Genomic DNA, 20,703 nt, shown 5'->3' with positions numbered 1-20,703 from the left:
CAAATCCTAGAGAAAACTTAGAAAAAATTATCTCTCCGAAAATCCTAGACAAATCCTAGACAAATCCTAGAGAAAACTTAGAAAAAACTGGGAAAAATTTATCTCTCTGAAAATTCTAGACAAATCCTAGACAAATCCTAGAGAAAACTTGGAAAAAACTGGGAAAAATTTATCTCTCTGAAAATCCTAGACAAATCCTAGAGAAAACTTAGAAAAAATTATCTCTCCGAAAATCCTAGACAAATCCCAGAGAAATCCTAGAGAAAACCTAGAGAAAACTAAGAAAAAACTGGGAAAAATTTATCTCTCTGAAAATCCTAGACAAATCCTAGAGAAATCCTAGAGAAAAATTAGAAAAATTTATCTCTCCGAAAATCCTAGACAAATCCTAGAGAAATCCTAGAGAAAAATTAGAAAAATTTATCTCTCCGAAAATCCTAGACAAATCCTAGAGAAATCCTAGAGAAAACTTAGAAAAATTTATCTCTCCGAAAATCCTAGACAAATCCTAGACAAATCCTAGAGAAATCCTAGAGAAAACTTCGAAAAAACTTAGAAAAATTTATCTCTCTGAAAATCCTAGACAAATCCTTGAGAAATCCTAGAGAAAACTTAGAAAAATTTATCTTTCTGAAAATCCTAGACAAATCCTAGAGAAATCCTAGAGAAAACTTAGAAAAATTCATCTCTCTGAAAATCCTAGACAAATCCTAGACAAATCCTAGAGAAATCCTAGAGAAAACTTAGAAAAAACTTAGAAAAATTTATCTCTCTGAAAATCCTAGACAAATCCTTGAGAAATCCTAGAGAAAACTTAGAAAAATTTATCTTTCTGAAAATCCTAGAGAAATCCTTGAGAAATCCTAGAGAAAACTTAGAAAAATTTATCTTTCTGAAAATCCTAGACAAATCCTAGAGAAATCCTAGAGAAAACTTAGAAAAATTCATCTCTCTGAAAATCCTAGACAAATCCTAGAGAAATCCTAGAGAAAACTTAGAAAAAACTGGGAAAAATTCATCTCTTCGAAAATCCTAGACAAATCCTAGACAAATCCTAGAGAAATCCTAGAGAAAACTTAGAAAAAACTGGGAAAAATTCATCTCTCCGAAAATCCTAGACAAATCCTAGAGAAATCCTAGAGAAAACTTAGAAAAAACTGGGAAAAATTTATCTCTCTGAAAATCCTAAACAAATCCTTGAGAAATCCTAGAGAAATCCTAGAGAAAACTTAGAAAAATTTATCTTTCTGAAAATCCTAGAGAAATCCTTGAGAAATCCTAGAGAAAACTTAGAAAAATTCATCTCTCTGAAAATCCTAGACAAATCCTAGAGAAATCCTAGAGAAAACTTAGAAAAAACTGGGAAAAATTCATCTCTTCGAAAATCCTAGACAAATCCTAGACAAATCCTAGAGAAATCCTAGAGAAAACTTAGAAAAATTTATCTTTCTGAAAATCCTAGACAAATCCTAGAGAAATCCTAGAGATAACTTAGAAAAAACTGGGAAAAATTCATCTCTTCGAAAATCCTAGACAAATCCTAGACAAATCCTAGAGAAATCCTAGAGAAAACTTAGAAAAATTTATCTTTCTGAAAATCCTAGACAAATCCTAGAGAAATCCTAGAGAAAACTTAGAAAAAACTGGGAAAAATTCATCTCTCCGAAAATCCTAGACAAATCCTAGAGAAATCCTAGAGAAAACTTAGAAAAAACTGGGAAAAATTCATCTCTTCGAAAATCCTAGACAAATCCTAGACAAATCCTAGAGAAATCCTAGAGAAAACTTAGAAAAATTTATCTTTCTGAAAATCCTAGACAAATCCTAGAGAAATCCTAGAGAAAACTTAGAAAAAACTGGGAAAAATTCATCTCTCCGAAAATCCTAGACAAATCCTAGAGAAATCCTAGAGAAAACTTAGAAAAAACTGGGAAAAATTTATCTCTCTGAAAATCCTAGACAAATCCTAGAGAAATCCTAGAGAAAACTTAGAAAAATTTATCTTTCTGAAAATCCTAGACAAATCCTAGAGAAATCCTAGAGATAACTTAGAAAAAACTGGGAAAAATTCATCTCTTCGAAAATCCTAGACAAATCCTAGACAAATCCTAGAGAAATCCTAGAGAAAACTTAGAAAAATTTATCTTTCTGAAAATCCTAGACAAATCCTAGAGAAATCCTAGAGAAAACTTAGAAAAAACTGGGAAAAATTCATCTCTCCGAAAATCCTAGACAAATCCTAGACAAATCCTAGAGAAATCCTAGAGAAAACTTAGAAAAATTTATCTTTCTGAAAATCCTAGACAAATCCTAGAGAAATCCTAGAGAAAACTTAGAAAAAACTGGGAAAAATTCATCTCTCCGAAAATCCTAGACAAATCCTAGAGAAATCCTAGAGAAAACTTAGAAAAAACTGGGAAAAATTTATCTCTCTGAAAATCCTAGACAAATCCTAGAGAAATCCTAGAGAAAACTTAGAAAAAACTGGGAAAAATTCATCTCTTCGAAAATCCTAGACAAATCCTAGACAAATCCTAGAGAAATCCTAGAGAAAACTTAGAAAAATTTATCTTTCTGAAAATCCTAGACAAATCCTAGAGAAATCCTAGAGATAACTTAGAAAAATTCATCTCTCTGAAAATCCTAGACAAATCCTAGAGAAATCCTAGAGAAAACTTAGAAAAAACTGGGAAAAATTCATCTCTTCGAAAATCCTAGACAAATCCTAGACAAATCCTAGAGAAATCCTAGAGAAAACTTAGAAAAATTTATCTTTCTGAAAATCCTAGACAAATCCTAGAGAAATCCTAGAGATAACTTAGAAAAAACTGGGAAAAATTCATCTCTTCGAAAATCCTAGACAAATCCTAGACAAATCCTAGAGAAATCCTAGAGAAAACTTAGAAAAATTTATCTTTCTGAAAATCCTAGACAAATCCTAGAGAAATCCTAGAGAAAACTTAGAAAAAACTGGGAAAAATTCATCTCTCCGAAAATCCTAGACAAATCCTAGAGAAATCCTAGAGAAAACTTAGAAAAAACTGGGAAAAATTTATCTCTCTGAAAATCCTAGACAAATCCTTGAGAAATCCTAGAGAAATCCTAGAGAAAACTTAGAAAAATTTATCTTTCTGAAAATCCTAGACAAATCCTAGAGAAATCCTAGAGAAAACTTAGAAAAAACTGGGAAAAATTCATCTCTCCGAAAATCCTAGACAAATCCTAGAGAAATCCTAGAGAAAACTTAGAAAAAACTGGGAAAAATTCATCTCTTCGAAAATCCTAGACAAATCCTAGACAAATCCTAGAGAAATCCTAGAGAAAACTTAGAAAAATTTATCTTTCTGAAAATCCTAGACAAATCCTAGAGAAATCCTAGAGAAAACTTAGAAAAAACTGGGAAAAATTCATCTCTCCGAAAATCCTAGACAAATCCTAGAGAAATCCTAGAGAAAACTTAGAAAAAACTGGGAAAAATTTATCTCTCTGAAAATCCTAGACAAATCCTAGAGAAATCCTAGAGAAAACTTAGAAAAAACTGGGAAAAATTCATCTCTTCGAAAATCCTAGACAAATCCTAGACAAATCCTAGAGAAATCCTAGAGAAAACTTAGAAAAATTTATCTTTCTGAAAATCCTAGACAAATCCTAGAGAAATCCTAGAGATAACTTAGAAAAATTCATCTCTCTGAAAATCCTAGACAAATCCTAGAGAAATCCTAGAGAAAACTTAGAAAAAACTGGGAAAAATTCATCTCTTCGAAAATCCTAGACAAATCCTAGACAAATCCTAGAGAAATCCTAGAGAAAACTTAGAAAAATTTATCTTTCTGAAAATCCTAGACAAATCCTAGAGAAATCCTAGAGATAACTTAGAAAAAACTGGGAAAAATTCATCTCTTCGAAAATCCTAGACAAATCCTAGACAAATCCTAGAGAAATCCTAGAGAAAACTTAGAAAAATTTATCTTTCTGAAAATCCTAGACAAATCCTAGAGAAATCCTAGAGAAAACTTAGAAAAAACTGGGAAAAATTCATCTCTCCGAAAATCCTAGACAAATCCTAGAGAAATCCTAGAGAAAACTTAGAAAAAACTGGGAAAAATTCATCTCTTCGAAAATCCTAGACAAATCCTAGACAAATCCTAGAGAAATCCTAGAGAAAACTTAGAAAAATTTATCTTTCTGAAAATCCTAGACAAATCCTAGAGAAATCCTAGAGAAAACTTAGAAAAAACTGGGAAAAATTCATCTCTCCGAAAATCCTAGACAAATCCTAGAGAAATCCTAGAGAAAACTTAGAAAAAACTGGGAAAAATTTATCTCTCTGAAAATCCTAGACAAATCCTAGAGAAATCCTAGAGAAAACTTAGAAAAAACTGGGAAAAATTCATCTCTTCGAAAATCCTAGACAAATCCTAGACAAATCCTAGAGAAATCCTAGAGAAAACTTAGAAAAATTTATCTTTCTGAAAATCCTAGACAAATCCTAGAGAAATCCTAGAGATAACTTAGAAAAATTCATCTCTCTGAAAATCCTAGACAAATCCTAGAGAAATCCTAGAGAAAACTTAGAAAAAACTGGGAAAAATTCATCTCTTCGAAAATCCTAGACAAATCCTAGACAAATCCTAGAGAAATCCTAGAGAAAACTTAGAAAAATTTATCTTTCTGAAAATCCTAGACAAATCCTAGAGAAATCCTAGAGATAACTTAGAAAAAACTGGGAAAAATTCATCTCTTCGAAAATCCTAGACAAATCCTAGACAAATCCTAGAGAAATCCTAGAGAAAACTTAGAAAAATTTATCTTTCTGAAAATCCTAGACAAATCCTAGAGAAATCCTAGAGAAAACTTAGAAAAAACTGGGAAAAATTCATCTCTCCGAAAATCCTAGACAAATCCTAGAGAAATCCTAGAGAAAACTTAGAAAAAACTGGGAAAAATTTATCTCTCTGAAAATCCTAGACAAATCCTTGAGAAATCCTAGAGAAATCCTAGAGAAAACTTAGAAAAATTTATCTTTCTGAAAATCCTAGACAAATCCTAGAGAAATCCTAGAGAAAACTTAGAAAAAACTGGGAAAAATTCATCTCTCCGAAAATCCTAGACAAATCCTAGAGAAATCCTAGAGAAAACTTAGAAAAAACTGGGAAAAATTCATCTCTTCGAAAATCCTAGACAAATCCTAGACAAATCCTAGAGAAATCCTAGAGAAAACTTAGAAAAATTTATCTTTCTGAAAATCCTAGACAAATCCTAGAGAAATCCTAGAGAAAACTTAGAAAAAACTGGGAAAAATTCATCTCTCCGAAAATCCTAGACAAATCCTAGAGAAATCCTAGAGAAAACTTAGAAAAAACTGGGAAAAATTTATCTCTCTGAAAATCCTAGACAAATCCTAGAGAAATCCTAGAGAAAACTTAGAAAAAACTGGGAAAAATTCATCTCTTCGAAAATCCTAGACAAATCCTAGACAAATCCTAGAGAAATCCTAGAGAAAACTTAGAAAAATTTATCTTTCTGAAAATCCTAGACAAATCCTAGAGAAATCGTAGAGATAACTTAGAAAAATTCATCTCTCTGAAAATCCTAGACAAATCCTAGAGAAATCCTAGAGAAAACTTAGAAAAAACTGGGAAAAATTCATCTCTTCGAAAATCCTAGACAAATCCTAGACAAATCCTAGAGAAATCCTAGAGAAAACTTAGAAAAATTTATCTTTCTGAAAATCCTAGACAAATCCTAGAGAAATCCTAGAGATAACTTAGAAAAAACTGGGAAAAATTCATCTCTTCGAAAATCCTAGACAAATCCTAGACAAATCCTAGAGAAATCCTAGAGAAAACTTAGAAAAATTTATCTTTCTGAAAATCCTAGACAAATCCTAGAGAAATCCTAGAGAAAACTTAGAAAAAACTGGGAAAAATTCATCTCTCCGAAAATCCTAGACAAATCCTAGAGAAATCCTAGAGAAAACTTAGAAAAAACTGGGAAAAATTTATCTCTCTGAAAATCCTAGACAAATCCTTGAGAAATCCTAGAGAAATCCTAGAGAAAACTTAGAAAAATTTATCTTTCTGAAAATCCTAGACAAATCCTAGAGAAATCCTAGAGAAAACTTAGAAAAAACTGGGAAAAATTCATCTCTCCGAAAATCCTAGACAAATCCTAGAGAAATCCTAGAGAAAACTTAGAAAAAACTGGGAAAAATTTATCTCTCTGAAAATCCTAGACAAATCCTTGAGAAATCCTAGAGAAAACTTAGAAAAATTTATCTTTCTGATAATCCTAGAGAAATCCTTGAGAAATCCTAGAGAAAACTTAGAAAAATTCATCTCTCTGAAAATCCTAGACAAATCCTAGAGAAATCCTAGAGAAAACTTAGAAAAAACTGGGAAAAATTCATCTCTTCGAAAATCCTAGACAAATCCTAGACAAATCCTAGAGAAATCCTAGAGAAAACTTAGAAAAATTTATCTTTCTGAAAATCCTAGACAAATCCTAGAGAAATCCTAGAGATAACTTAGAAAAAACTGGGAAAAATTTATCGCTCTGATAATCCTAGACAAATCCTAGACAAATCCTAGAGAAATCCTGGAGAAAACTTAGAAAAAACTGGGAAAAATTCATCTCTCCGAAAATCCTAGACAAATCCTAGAGAAATCCTAGAGAAAACTTAGAAAAAACTGGGAAAAATTCATCTCTCCGAAAATCCTAGACAAATCCTAGAGAAATCCTAGAGAAAACTTAGAAAAAACTGGGAAAAATTTATCTCTCTGAAAATCCTAGACAAATCCTTGAGAAATCCTAGAGAAATCCTAGAGAAAACTTAGAAAAATTTATCTTTCTGAAAATCCTAGACAAATCCTAGAGAAATCCTAGAGAAAACTTAGAAAAAACTGGGAAAAATTCATCTCTCCGAAAATCCTAGACAAATCCTAGAGAAATCCTAGAGAAAACTTAGAAAAAACTGGGAAAAATTCATCTCTTCGAAAATCCTAGACAAATCCTAGACAAATCCTAGAGAAATCCTAGAGAAAACTTAGAAAAATTTATCTTTCTGAAAATCCTAGACAAATCCTAGAGAAATCCTAGAGAAAACTTAGAAAAAACTGGGAAAAATTCATCTCTCCGAAAATCCTAGACAAATCCTAGAGAAATCCTAGAGAAAACTTAGAAAAAACTGGGAAAAATTTATCTCTCTGAAAATCCTAGACAAATCCTAGAGAAATCCTAGAGAAAACTTAGAAAAAACTGGGAAAAATTCATCTCTTCGAAAATCCTAGACAAATCCTAGACAAATCCTAGAGAAATCCTAGAGAAAACTTAGAAAAATTTATCTTTCTGAAAATCCTAGACAAATCCTAGAGAAATCCTAGAGATAACTTAGAAAAAACTGGGAAAAATTCATCTCTTCGAAAATCCTAGACAAATCCTAGACAAATCCTAGAGAAATCCTAGAGAAAACTTAGAAAAATTTATCTTTCTGAAAATCCTAGACAAATCCTAGAGAAATCCTAGAGAAAACTTAGAAAAAACTGGGAAAAATTCATCTCTCCGAAAATCCTAGACAAATCCTAGAGAAATCCTAGAGAAAACTTAGAAAAAACTTGGAAAAAAACTGGGAAAAATTTATCTCTCTGAAAATCCTAGACAAATCCTTGAGAAATCCTAGAGAAAACTTAGAAAAAACTGGGAAAAATTTATCTCTCTGAAAATCCTAGACAAATCCTAGAGAAATCCTAGAGAAATCCTAGAGAAAACTTAGAAAAATTTATCTTTCTGAAAATCCTAGAGAAATCCTTGAGAAATCCTAGAGAAAACTTAGAAAAATTCATCTCTCTGAAAATCCTAGACAAATCCTAGAGAAATCCTAGAGAAAACTTAGAAAAAACTGGGAAAAATTCATCTCTTCGAAAATCCTAGACAAATCCTAGACAAATCCTAGAGAAATCCTAGAGAAAACTTAGAAAAATTTATCTTTCTGAAAATCCTAGACAAATCCTAGACAAATCCTAGAGAAATCCTAGAGAAAACTTAGAAAAATTTATCTCTCTGAAAATCCTAGACAAATCCTAGAGAAAACTTAGAAAAATCTATCTCTCCGAAAATCCTAGACAAATCCTAGAGAAATCCTAGAGAAAACTTGGAAAAAAACTGGGAAAAATTTATCTCTCTGAAAATCCTAGACAAATCCTAGAGAAAACTTAGAAAGATTTATATCTTTGAAAATCCTAGACAAATCCTAGACAAATCCTAGACAATTCCTAGATAAAAATTTTCTCTCTTCAATTTTCTGAACTAGCGTTATTATCAAAGACTTTTTTGGATCCTAGAGAAATCCTAGACAAATCCAAGAGAAAACTTAAAATAAAAATTCATTTCCGAGACTCCAAGACGAATCTTAGACTTACCCGAGAGAAAACTTTGAGAAATTTTTTCCATTACTTTCATGTGCCATCGTTATCATAGATGGTTTCTCCATAAAAGATCGAACAGCTGGAAAGTGTATCACAACAATGTTTTCAAGATCAAGGAGTTCGAAAACAATGGGACATTTCAGGACTGGCCCGCAGAGTCAACCGATAGACAGATATTTTTTTTATGAAACGATGAATTTTTTATCTACATTTTTATTTTATTTCCCAATAATCATCTATCTGTTCTACTTATATTGAACACAATGTCATATTGGAATGGAATTTGCCGTACTTTTTTAACATTAATTTTATTAATAATTTAATGACTAAAAATTCCTCCGGGCGAAATAGCTACTTGGGAACTAGGTCAGATAAGGCAATAATAAGCGGGACAAAATCTACTTTATATTTATTATTCAGTTGACACGACGACGATTCAACTTACACAGTCTGTAAGTTATTTTAATTATTTTTTCAGAGCAATTTAGTTAATAATTTTATTTAAGGACTTTTAAATAAACGATTTTTTTTTTTTTTTGTGAATCTTGAATACTAATAATAAAAAATATAATAAATCGCATTTTTTAGATTTTGAAAATCTATCAATATGAAATCTCATTTCATATATTTCATTATTTTTGGAATTATCGCCGCTACTGGAAGATGTGACGACGATGATCCTATGGTCAGTATTAATATATGTATACATTTATAAAATTACATTAATATATATATATATATACGATGAAGCAAAAAAAAGATTTTTTCATCGCTAGTAGTCGATTTTAAATCAAATTTTTTTTCTAAACAACTAAATAGCCACGAGTTTGATCCGTAGCGTAGTTGCAAAAGCGTCGATCTTCCGTGCATAAGGTTCCGGGTTCGACTCCCATCTATAGTGTGTGCGGTCATCGATAAGTCTAGTATTTTTCAGTGTTAAATTTTTAATTCGATTAGAAAATTAATTATTTGAAAAAAATATGAAGAATAGTGAAAAAAATTATTTTCTTTGTGATTTAGTCAAAATTTTGATATTATATCATTCAAAATTACGCCGTCGTTATTGCCTACGTGGCACCCCGTAGGCTTGTGTCCGCCATCTGTGGAAAGGGGATTTCACTAACGAACAAAAAGTCGCCAATAAAGTGACCGACTATACCAGCTGTTTTTTGAGATTTTTTCATCCTGCGATTGCGCCATTGCAGGCGAACGCGGTCGTGTAAAAAAAGTGGTAAGTTGGCCACTGCAAAAAATGAGAGAGAATAACTTTGGTGTTAAAGGCAAATAAAGTGAAATTTGGAGCTAAATACCGTTCCACTACAGTATAGAGACGCAGTAGTCTCGCGCCATAACACTTTATACATATACATGTGTTTGATTTGAACGTATACTTGGCGCGAGACACTACCGTGTTAAAGGCCAATAAAGTGAAATTTGGAGCTAAATACCGTTCTGTCTACAGTATAGAGACACAGTAGGCTCGCGCCATGACACTTTATACATATACATGTGTTTGATTTGAACGTGTATTGGCGCGAGACACTACCGTGTTAAAGGCCAATAAAGTGAAATTTGGAGCTAAATACCGTTCTGTCTACAGTATAGAGACACAGTAGGCTCGCGCCATGACACTTTATACATATACATGTGTTTGATTTGAACGTGTATTGGCGCGAGATACTACCGTGTTAAAGGCCAATAAAGTGAAATTTGGAGCTAAATACCGTTCTGTCTACAGTATAGAGACACAGTAGGCTCGCGCCATGACACTTTATACATATACATGTGTTTGATTTGAACGTGTATTGGCGCGAGACACTACCGTGATAAAGGCAAATAGAGTAAAATCTGCAAGGCCTAGATTAAAATTTTAATTTATTTGGTTCAAAGTTCATATTTTTGACAGGTTCTAATATATATTATTGAGGTTTTCAATTATTTCATACATTAATCCAGGCTCTTTTATACAAAACTCCTTAAATATATTAGAAGGAATGATATCATTACGATTTATCAAAATAAACGCCATCGCTCGATGTTTCAAAATAAATGAATCGTATTTTTTAGCGGTTTCATACAGCATGAGAACATTATCCATCGTTAGACTTTTGCTTAATATTAACCCACAAATATTAACTAATTTTTTAATTTTATATATTCCCGCAATTTTGAATAATTTCAATGCTATGGCGTCATCATGGTAAACTTTTTCCAATTTACGCTCATACATGAACGTCATCAGTTCCTCGACTACATCCCCGTCGACATTCGGAAGAAAGATACTATTTTCTTTCGACTCTTTGGTCTCCGTAGTCAATGTTTTTGCAAAAACCGGGCTCTGAATGGCCAAAATAATTTTATGAGCTGGAAATACTCTGTCACGGGTTTTTATAACAACGTCACTGAATTCAGATCTGTTTGGATAATTCTGTACATCGTGATTTATATCCGATAATTTGAACTCGTCAACAAATCCGTACCATATTATTTTACATGTTATTTTGAAGTATGTAAAAAGTAGATCGTGTTCTTTGTGAGGGCCGACTTTTTTGCAGTAATAACATTTGTAGCAATAACTCGGGATGGGGATATTGTAAATTTCACATGATTCCTTCCAATCTGAAATATCGATTATCGAATAAGCTTGATCGGCAACTTTTATGTAAATAGTTGCTATGGCTGATTGTAAAAATGTTTTAAATATTTTGACGTCTAATTGGTTTTTATCAGTGACGAGGGCAGATATGTAAAATTGTCCATTAGATGATGAATTTATGAGATCAACACGTTCTGAATCAACATATTTATTGTTTTCCGTTATTTTGAAAGGGAATTCGTGGGAAAATATTGTATTTCGTGTTGATGACTGATTCATTATTTTTTAATAGAAAATTATAAATTTTTCATTACTTATGATCATCTAGAGAAATTTTTTTTCAATTAGCTTAAAATATATAAAAAGGAAAAGGGGCAAAATGAGACACAAATGGAAAAAATTTTTTTTAAGTTTATTGTCGAAATTATGCTATGATTTGGAAAACACATTATTTATTATTGCTATTTATGGAGAGCTATAACTTTTAAACTACTGGTTTTATCACAATTTATAAGGAATACTTTTTTGTAGGAAATTAAATTTTCTATAAAAAAGTATTCTTATATGATTTCTGTAAGTATGATACTTTCGACGATATTCTAATTTTAAAGCTCGGAAAAAATTTTGGTCAACATTAGAAAAAAATTTTTCGGTTACTATCTAAATTGGGCTGCGATTTCTAAACTATTGATTTTATCAAAATTTTTAAAGAATACTTTTTTGTAGAAAATTAAATTTTCTTTAAAAAAGTGTTTATTGATAATTTTCGTAAGTGCGACAGTTCCGGAGATATTTTGATTTTAAAAGTCAAAGAAAAATTTTGATAGAATCTTAACTAAATTTTTGGCTACTTTCTATATAGAGCTCTAATTTCTAAATTATTAGTTTTATCAAAATTTTTAAAGAATACTTTTTTGTAGAAAATTAAATTTGCTATAAAAATGTATTCTTTAATATTTTTTGTAACTGTGATAGTTTCCAAGTTATGTTGATTTTAAAAGTTAAGTTTCGGCTGTAATTTTTAAAAAAATTTCTTCTTCGAATCACGAAAAAAATTATTTTGTTGTGTCTCATTTTGCCCCTTCTGTTAGGCTTACTATTAATTGATAAAATAATTAAATTAATATAAATTCATACTTACAACGGAAATAAATCAACAGATTTTTCAATGTCTAATGATGAATACAAAATCATTTTTTTAAAGGTTAAGTGATCCATTAACGAAATAAAAACCAATAACTTCATTTAAAAATTTTTTAATTATCATCTATTATGCCCTAACTCCATTTTTGTTTTTCACGCTAATTATAATACTTATCACCCCTTAATTTAAATAAAATTATAAAAAAAAATTTTATGTTGTTTCTGTTAAATTACTATTAAATTTTTACTAAAAACAAAAAAAAGCAGGTGTCAAAATTAGAACCAGGAAAAAAAAAATTTGGTCACCGAAAAACTAAAAAATGACAAAGCTAAAATCTAAAATTAATTTTTTTTTTTATAGATTGATGTCGACAATAGCTCAGATGTGGATTCATTGGATGAATTTATAGGTAACATTGAAATAAGTGCAGATGATGCAATAAACGAAATCGATAAAACGGTAATTAAAAAATCTTTAATAACCCATATGAAAACACAATATAAGAAAAACCGAGACAAAACAGGACAGGGGGGGGGAGTTCCCAAAAATTACAATTCTTTAAGTACCCCCCCCCTGCTCTCCTATATCCAGAAATATTTGCAGATAAAAAAGCATACGACAATACTAAAAATATATGAAATATACTATTTCACCCGGATATATATTTTTTTATATGGGAACGCACTAGTTTCATAAAAATAAAGTTTATACATTTATTAATAATTTTTAGGCAACTGGTACTACAACCACAGCAAAACCTACTACTGTTGATACACCAATCAATCCTACTACGGTGAGTACAATAAATTTCAAATAGATATTTTCATAGCACATGTAAGGCAATTTTCATTCCCTATTAACAATTTTCTGGTCAAAACTGATCACTGTACTGACAGACAACTTTGTAGCTTTTAAATAATATTCGTTTGTTGCTTCACAGTCAAAACCTTCAGGAGGTCATGGATGGAGACCAATTTTTTCTATAGTAAGTCAAGTAATTTCTGTAAGAAGATATATTTTACTTCTTTTTAATTGACGTTTTTTTTACAGCCAGTATTTCCATTCGATCCTGATACTCATTCAACTGAAGAAGTAAGTGTGATTGTTTTTAAACAATATCATTATTTACTTAAATTTGATTAATATTTGTTATTTTTTAACAGCCGAAAATTCCAGAAGGTATCACATTAACTCCTGAAATTATACCTGCTCCTGAAAGGAAGCCTGTTCCTGAAATTATACCTGTTTCTGAGAGAAAGCCTGTTCCTGAAATTATACCTGCTCCTGAAAGGAAGCCTGTTCCTGAAATTATACCTGCTCCTGAAAGGAAGCCTGTTCCTGAAATTATACCTGCTCCTGAAAGGAAGCCTATTCCTGAAATTATACCTGTTTCTGAGAGAAAGCCTGTTCCTGAAATTATACTTGCTCCTGAAAGGAAGCCTATTCCTGAAATTATACCTGCTCCTGAAAAGAAACCATCTCCAATAGTAAGTGTAATACTTTTAAAAAAATAGTAGTTCGTATAAGAAGTCATTATTTTTTACCTACAAAATTAACGTCTATTTATTCTTTACAGCCAGTAGTTCCATTTGGTCCTAATTATGGGCCAACGGTTCGCAAAGTAAGTCCAGTGATTTTTAATTAATAGTATTTTCATTACTAAAATTAATACCATTCATTTATTTTTACAGGGAACTACTCGGCCAGCTCCAGAATATAGACCAACTACTCCTCAAGTAAGTATAATTATTTCACGGAAAAAAAAAAAAATTGTCTGGAAAACGGCTTGAATCTGAATATAGTGAAAATTATTGCTTTTTTATTTAACCATAAATTATTTTTAATTTTCAACAGTCATCAATTCCAACTTCATTCACTTATTATCCACCGTTCAGCAGTAAAATGAAGTCCATAATTCAAAGAATAAATCAGCAGCGTCCAGTACTTTTCAACGTTTCAGCATTTCAACAAAAATAATTTGAAAAATCAATTATTCACACCAGTAAAATTTTATATTAACGAATCATAAGCAGTGTAAAGAAATATTGAAGCAATTAATAAATTAACCTGCCCAAAAACAAGTATACATCTCCTTAATGGCCGCTTTACGTTTCCTAACCCAGGCCAAACTGTAACTTGCCGCTTTTATCACATGATCAAAGTACTGTGAGTGTCTAACCTCAAAAATTTCAGTATTGTGATCCCATTAAGAGAATAGACCTCGGAAATTGCCCCCACTACCGAACATTTATGAACTGCGCATACGCACAGAAAAGTGGGAGAATATTTAGGACATAAAACATCTAAAGTGGGAGTAAAAACCGACGACACCTGAAGTCCAATCTCTTGGTGGGATGACAATGGTGGGATACTTACACTTCATAAATGGCGGCAATTCATGACGTCATATATTTCCCTAGAGTACTGTGGCAGTTCATAACGGAATGAATTTTTTATAAGTAAGAGTACTGAACAATGCTCGCAGAACATGTCTAAACATACCTATTAAGTTACCCAACAACAAGTTTTTTTTTCCTTATTGGCTATTATCCCTATTGGTTATGTGCGACTTAAAGTTATTTTATAGTATTCTAGTCGTTCTAGTGAATTCATATCATCCTACTTTTGCGATCATGCGCAAGTAAACCCACAGCGCAGGAAAACCCTAGAACACACTCTTTCCATAATTTATGGACGAGAGTAAAAATCCGAGGCACACAACTGAAACAATTAAATTAAATTATAAATTATCTTGTTAATACTCGATTAATAAACCAGATTATCAACACATGTGGGAAAAAAATAATCACGCAATGAAGTGAAATCTAGATAAAATAACCTGGTACTCATTAGTCATAATTGTGATACTATAAAGTCAACACGTTAGATAGTAATTTAACAATGCGTTACACAAACTTTTTTGAAATATTAAATTTAAATAAAAATAATTCCATATGCTGTCGCCTTTTTGTGTTTATTCAATGGAGTTTTTTTAAACTACTAGGACTATCGCCCTGGACGTCAGATACTTCAGGAATTTTCCGAAATAAAAATAGAAATAACACATGTAGAATCTCATACGCCGGAATTTGTTACAATATTATATTTTTTTTATTCAACATTACATTTGCGCCTTACGGATTATTTTATGAACTATCAAATAAAACTTATCAAGGCTCGAATTCAACCATAATGCTAGTAAAAATGCTGTTCATAGCGTTGCTGTGTACAAGTTTGATTCCCTTTATATATATCATCAGGCAGAAAACCATGATAAAAGTCATCAATAAATTAAAAAATGTGGACGAAATTTTGAACAAGTGTTCAGATTATAAACTGAAAAATGACTGCGTCAACACTATATTATTTGCTGTCAATTTATTTATGACCATTAACTTCATAATAGTGTACGACCTAGTATACTATCCCGCGATAACGATATTTTTTGGTAATATTCCTAGTGTATTAAGCAGTGGGGTGATGATACAATACGCGATGCAACTCAATAGGATCGACAAGAGATTTGAGAGCATTAACATGGCCATTTGCAAACTGGGCTACTCGAAATTAGGCGGTCAAGTTCAAGTATCATCTGTTGCACAATTACTTTCACGTGAATCTATTCTCTACGATATTGAAAATTTCAAATATGCTTACGTCAAATTGTGTAGAATATGTGACGATATGGCTGACTTTTATGGGGTGCCTATTTTGATTGCCATTGTTTGCTGCGGATTTAGAAGTGTTATGACTCTTAACCGCATTATTTTCAAGTTTACTCAATTGGAAGCAATAGATATTGTATTGCCCGTACCCGTTTCTCGGATGGTATGCCTAATTTTTTTATTCACGGTGATAACATCTAGTGTCAGTGCTATTACGAAACAGGTATTGTGATTTCTGGCCTAGTAGCAATGGGTAAAAATAGTCCTTTGAGCAATAGTTGAACGTTTTTGAGTTTAGAGTCATTAAGGCTGTCCTAGATGGCCAAATTTCCCTAGTAGAATTTTTATTTTCATTTTGCCATCACATTTCGGGCGAGTTGATGACAATTTGAAACTAAAAATGCTGACAATATTAGCAACAATTGCTACTAGGGTGTTTAATAATATATATTTTTGGTAATCTAGATATTTTGAATGGCATTGCTATTTTTTCAGAATAGAAAATTGGCAAAAATATTAATCAGGCTTACGGACGAATATACCATGGATGAGAATATTGAAAAAAAAGTAATTACTGTTCTATGTCATTTCATGCCATACATCATATTTTTGATAACCATCCAAATTTCGAAATTTTACTAAACAAAGTAATACTTTTTTATTTACAGTTGGACTATTTCTCAAGTGATCTCTGGCCTTTGAAACTCGAACTGACGGCATGTGATATTATACCTCTAGATCGTTCTCTCTTGGCCACAGTAACTAACATTTATTATTATAACCTCAAAATTATTTTCAAAACTTGAACTAAATCCTCTTTCTATATTTCAGATTACCGGCACAATTGCAATTTATCTCGTTATTGGTGTGCAATTTTCTATTGATACGCATTCTCATTAATTACGTCTCTAGAACTGAATCTTTCAGACAAAAGTCCGAAAAATTTCCATCAGAGAAGTAACTTCCGAAAACAATGCTACTAAACAAATTTTTGAATTCTCCACTATTCCTCCATTTTTAATGCTAACCTACAAATCAAAACCTATACTATAACCTTGAAATGACTCATATTATTATCTCCATAAATATATTAATGCAAATGAGATAATGCATTCATAATCACGCTATAATGAACGCTATCCCTCAAATCGGAAAAAGTTATCGTGGTGCTAATTAGTCATTATTGCGATACCGTCAAGTAAACACGTCAATTTTCCAAACATTTCAGATAGAAAAAGTTTCTACACAAAATGGAGCCGACATATTTTGTCAATCGGGAAACCAAAAAAAGTAATAATCAAGAAAATTCAGTGTACTATAGATGTTTTATGTTCATTCAACACATTATATTCAAAATTTCTGGAATATCGCCCTGGACTATGGACACTTCTGTAATATTCCGTAATAATAAAGATCTTGAAAACAATAATTTCAACTGTAGTTTTTCATATTCTGGATCTTGTTACAATATTATATTATCTGCAATAATTATTATTTTGACTTATTATGATATTTCATATAGTTCATCAACGAAAATTGATTCTGACAATATGTTAGAGTCGATAACAGCAAAAGTTGAGTATACTTCCTTACTATCCGCGAGTTTAATACCACTAATCTATGTTTTTCGTCAAAAATTATTAATAAATGTTAACAATATGTTCAAAATTGTTGATAATAATCTGAATAATTGTGCGGATTATAACACAGAAAATAGTTACACAAATTATTTTGTATTTATTGTTAATGTTATTGTAACGAGCGGAATACTAATATTACGAATAATAGCATCTGAATCACTGACAATGCTGTTCATCAGAAGTTTCGCTTACTTTATCAGCAGTTGGGTGACAATACAATACGTATTGCTGCTAAATATGATATACAAACGATTCAAAGCTATCAATTCGACACTCTTGAAATTGGGTACCAATAGAAGCGTAATATCACGTTCACATGAATTAGTTATTGATGATATCGATAAAATTAAATTTGCATATTTAAAATTATCTGACATGTGCGAAGATACGGAAAGTTTTTACGGACTGTCTATTTTGATATCAATTTTTATTTTAGCTGTCAAAAGTATATTTATGTTGTATCATATTATTCTGATAGCTCTTCGGATTCATTCAATTGATGAGAAAATGTATATATTTGTGATATTTTTGTTACGCAATGTATATTTATATATGGTATTGACTACCAATGTTACACAAATAATTAAACAGGTATTTAATAATACGAATTCATTCTTCTCTCTAAGATAAGTTTCAACTTCTGATTAGTAATGAAAAGAGGCTGCATTTTTCTCTGATGAAATTTTGCAATGAAGAAAATTTTAACTTTCAGTTTTAGTTTTGATGAAAGAATCTTCGGTTTTTCACTGATTACTTCAGTGAAATAAATGGAATCAGTGAATTAGTTAAATTTACTGGTCACCAGTAAAACGAAATTACTGATAATCAGTGAAAATTTTACTGATCGATTCAGTGAAAATTCACTGAGAGCTGCAGTGGAATAAATTAATGATTGAATCAGTTAAATTTACTGGTCACGAGTAAAATTAAATTTCTGATAGTCAGTGAAAATTTTACTGACATAATCAGTGAACTTTTTTAATTGCGTCCGTGAAACAAAATTCCTAATTGAATAAATAAAACTGATAGATTGCTTCAGTAAAAAAAGTTACTGATCTGATCAGTGAAATTGACTATTAATAAATTTTAAAAGCCTTTAAATAGAAATTGAAATCTTTATTATACAATAAATAAAATATAAATATATATATATATATATATATATATATATATATATATATATATATATATATATATATTTGTAAATTTTTATTATTTTTAGAACAAAGAGACGTCAAAAATCATAAACTTGCTTAGAGATCGATATTCGATGGATGAAAGAATCGAAAAAAAAGTAAGTTCTACAAATAACAGTACTGACAATATCACTAACAGATGAGCAAATTTAGTAATGTGATAAATTTTTGCTGATTACAGTTGACGAAATTTTCGGTAAATCTCTTGCATCTGACAGTCGAATTCACCGCCTGTGATATTATACCACTGGACCGAACTCTTCTGGCAATCGTGAGTTTATTTAATCTTTTCATATAATATCCTTCCAAAAATTCCACAATAGAATTCAATAAAACTCTTGAAATTTTACAGATCACTGGAACAACTGCGACCTATCTCATTATCGTCGTACAATTTTATATAAATGATCTCTAATTAATAAATTGGAAGTTGGATAATATTTTTCCATGTGTGTACAATCTAATATTGTCTTTTCTTTCACTCTACATGCAATTATTTATCCCACAATAAATTATAAAAATTGTAACTGCACCAGGATATCAATAAAAAAATAATTCTATTGTAATAAATTATAAATTAATCAATTAGCCTCTAAGTTCAAAGTATACTCTCTACTAATTATTTGTCATTAGCCAGATTATCATCGTAATTAGATCCATGCCATGAAAATCACGCAATGAAACGACTCGAGATAATCAGTTTGAAAAAAATTACCGTGACATTGATTGGCAATAATTACAATGCTAGAGTCGATAGATCCTAGTCATGTGGGGCAAGTGTGCGCAAACTCATTTATTTCGAACAAATGCATGAGTTTGCGCACACTTGTCCCACATTATTCTAATAATTTTTTTAATAAAATAGTAATTAAATAATAATTTTTTCCAACGAATCAAAGACCCGAGTAGGAAAAAATTCAAATTTAGTTTCAGTAGATCCGACTTTTGAAAAAAAATATTTCTAAGTTACTTCTAACATATTTTTTGTGTCCTATAAAAATTTTTTTCTCCACTTCATAGTGAAAAATTTTACTTGCACTAAGAGATTATTTTTTTTTTGTGTGTAATTTTAGTGACGTCATTAATATACCTACTAAATATATACATATATATAACATAGACTCATATATTTTGTATATGTGGAATAACTCAGCCCCATTGGTCATTTCTGAGAGAGGTCACTCGGAAAATTTCTTACCTACTTTGTAAACTCATTACCTAAAATTACATCTGAATAGTCAGTAAGTGAACAGCTCTCAGTATAAACTGTTCGTTGCAAAGTAATATTATAAAATAAAAAAAGTAAATATGGCCGAACCAACACTGAAGGCTCTAGAAGAACACATAGAAAAATTAGTGGAAAATGTGCGGCAATTAAATATTATGGTCTGTGATTTTCAACCACAGGGTCAGACTGCGCTTAACCATAAAATTCAGGGGTTAGTAAGCGGATTACAAGAAATAGATAAACTTAAATCACGAGTTCCTGATGTCATTATACCCCTTGAAGTTTTCGATTACATCGATAAAGGAAAAAATCCTAAAATTTATACTAAGGACGTCATGGACAAGGCTTTCAATAAAAATCTACAAGTTGGAGGTCAGATTGATCAGTACAAGAAATTAAAAGCTAACTTACTTGTGGAGGCGACTCATTTTTTTCCAAAAGAAATGGCGAGATATCGAGCGACACGAAGCGACTTCAAGTAAACGCTCATAGAAACTGAGGCTTTTTAAGGTAAAATTTCATTGGATGTAAAAAAAAAAATTTGCATATTTTCTGAATAAAGTTAATTGTTGTAATAAAAATTTAAAAAATTAATTTTTGTAACTGGAAATTGTAATTTTGAAAATTATGTTCACTTATGATATTTTTCGCTATAATTAAATAAAAAAAAAAATTTCCAATTTTATTGTTTATTACTTACAAATTTTATTTGTTTCTCCCTATTTATTATTTTTTTCTACTTAATGCGATTTTTAAACTCGCGCGTGCGCTGGTGAAAAAATGGCCGGGGACTTGCGCAGTTATTTTTTAA

General features: G+C 30.8%; 2 protein-coding genes across 5 annotated transcripts; both read left to right on the top strand.

The window, feature by feature from the left end:
- Window positions 1-8,770: 8,770 nt before the first annotated feature.
- LOC103574658 (E3 ubiquitin-protein ligase RNF12-B) lies at window positions 8,771-14,244 on the top strand. Its single transcript, XM_008554159.3, has 10 exons — window positions 8,771-8,875; window positions 9,012-9,108; window positions 12,524-12,622; window positions 12,894-12,956; window positions 13,104-13,148; window positions 13,214-13,255; window positions 13,327-13,650; window positions 13,740-13,784; window positions 13,855-13,899; window positions 14,018-14,244. Exons 2-10 carry the CDS (start codon window positions 9,031-9,033, stop codon window positions 14,138-14,140), a joined length of 864 nt encoding a protein of 287 aa, XP_008552381.3. The 5' UTR covers window positions 8,771-8,875; window positions 9,012-9,030; the 3' UTR covers window positions 14,141-14,244.
- A 100-nt stretch (window positions 14,245-14,344) lies between these two features.
- Window positions 14,345-20,495, top strand: LOC103574656 (mediator of RNA polymerase II transcription subunit 10). 4 transcript variants are annotated; one of them, XM_008554157.3, is made up of 5 exons: window positions 14,345-16,395; window positions 16,497-18,059; window positions 18,691-18,762; window positions 18,846-18,935; window positions 19,017-19,971. In XM_008554157.3, the coding sequence occupies exons 2-5, from the start codon at window positions 17,079-17,081 to the stop codon at window positions 19,077-19,079; spliced, it is 1,206 nt and encodes a 401-aa protein (XP_008552379.1). In that variant the 5' UTR covers window positions 14,345-16,395; window positions 16,497-17,078; the 3' UTR covers window positions 19,080-19,971. The 4 variants fall into 4 exon arrangements, with proteins under 4 accessions (XP_008552379.1, XP_008552378.1, XP_008552376.1 ...); XM_008554156.3 differs by having other exon boundaries at window positions 14,345-18,059; XM_008554154.3 differs by lacking the exons at window positions 18,691-18,762; window positions 18,846-18,935; window positions 19,017-19,971 and having other exon boundaries at window positions 14,345-16,051; window positions 16,324-16,395; window positions 16,497-16,586; window positions 16,660-18,059.
- Window positions 20,496-20,703: the final 208 nt, after the last annotated feature.

The sequence above is a fragment of the Microplitis demolitor genome, chromosome 4, assembly GCF_026212275.2.
Source record: "Microplitis demolitor isolate Queensland-Clemson2020A chromosome 4, iyMicDemo2.1a, whole genome shotgun sequence".
Taxonomy (NCBI): Eukaryota; Metazoa; Arthropoda; class Insecta; order Hymenoptera; family Braconidae; genus Microplitis; species Microplitis demolitor.
Note: the sequence above shows the minus strand (reverse complement) of the source record. Positions and strands in the feature narration are given on the sequence as shown.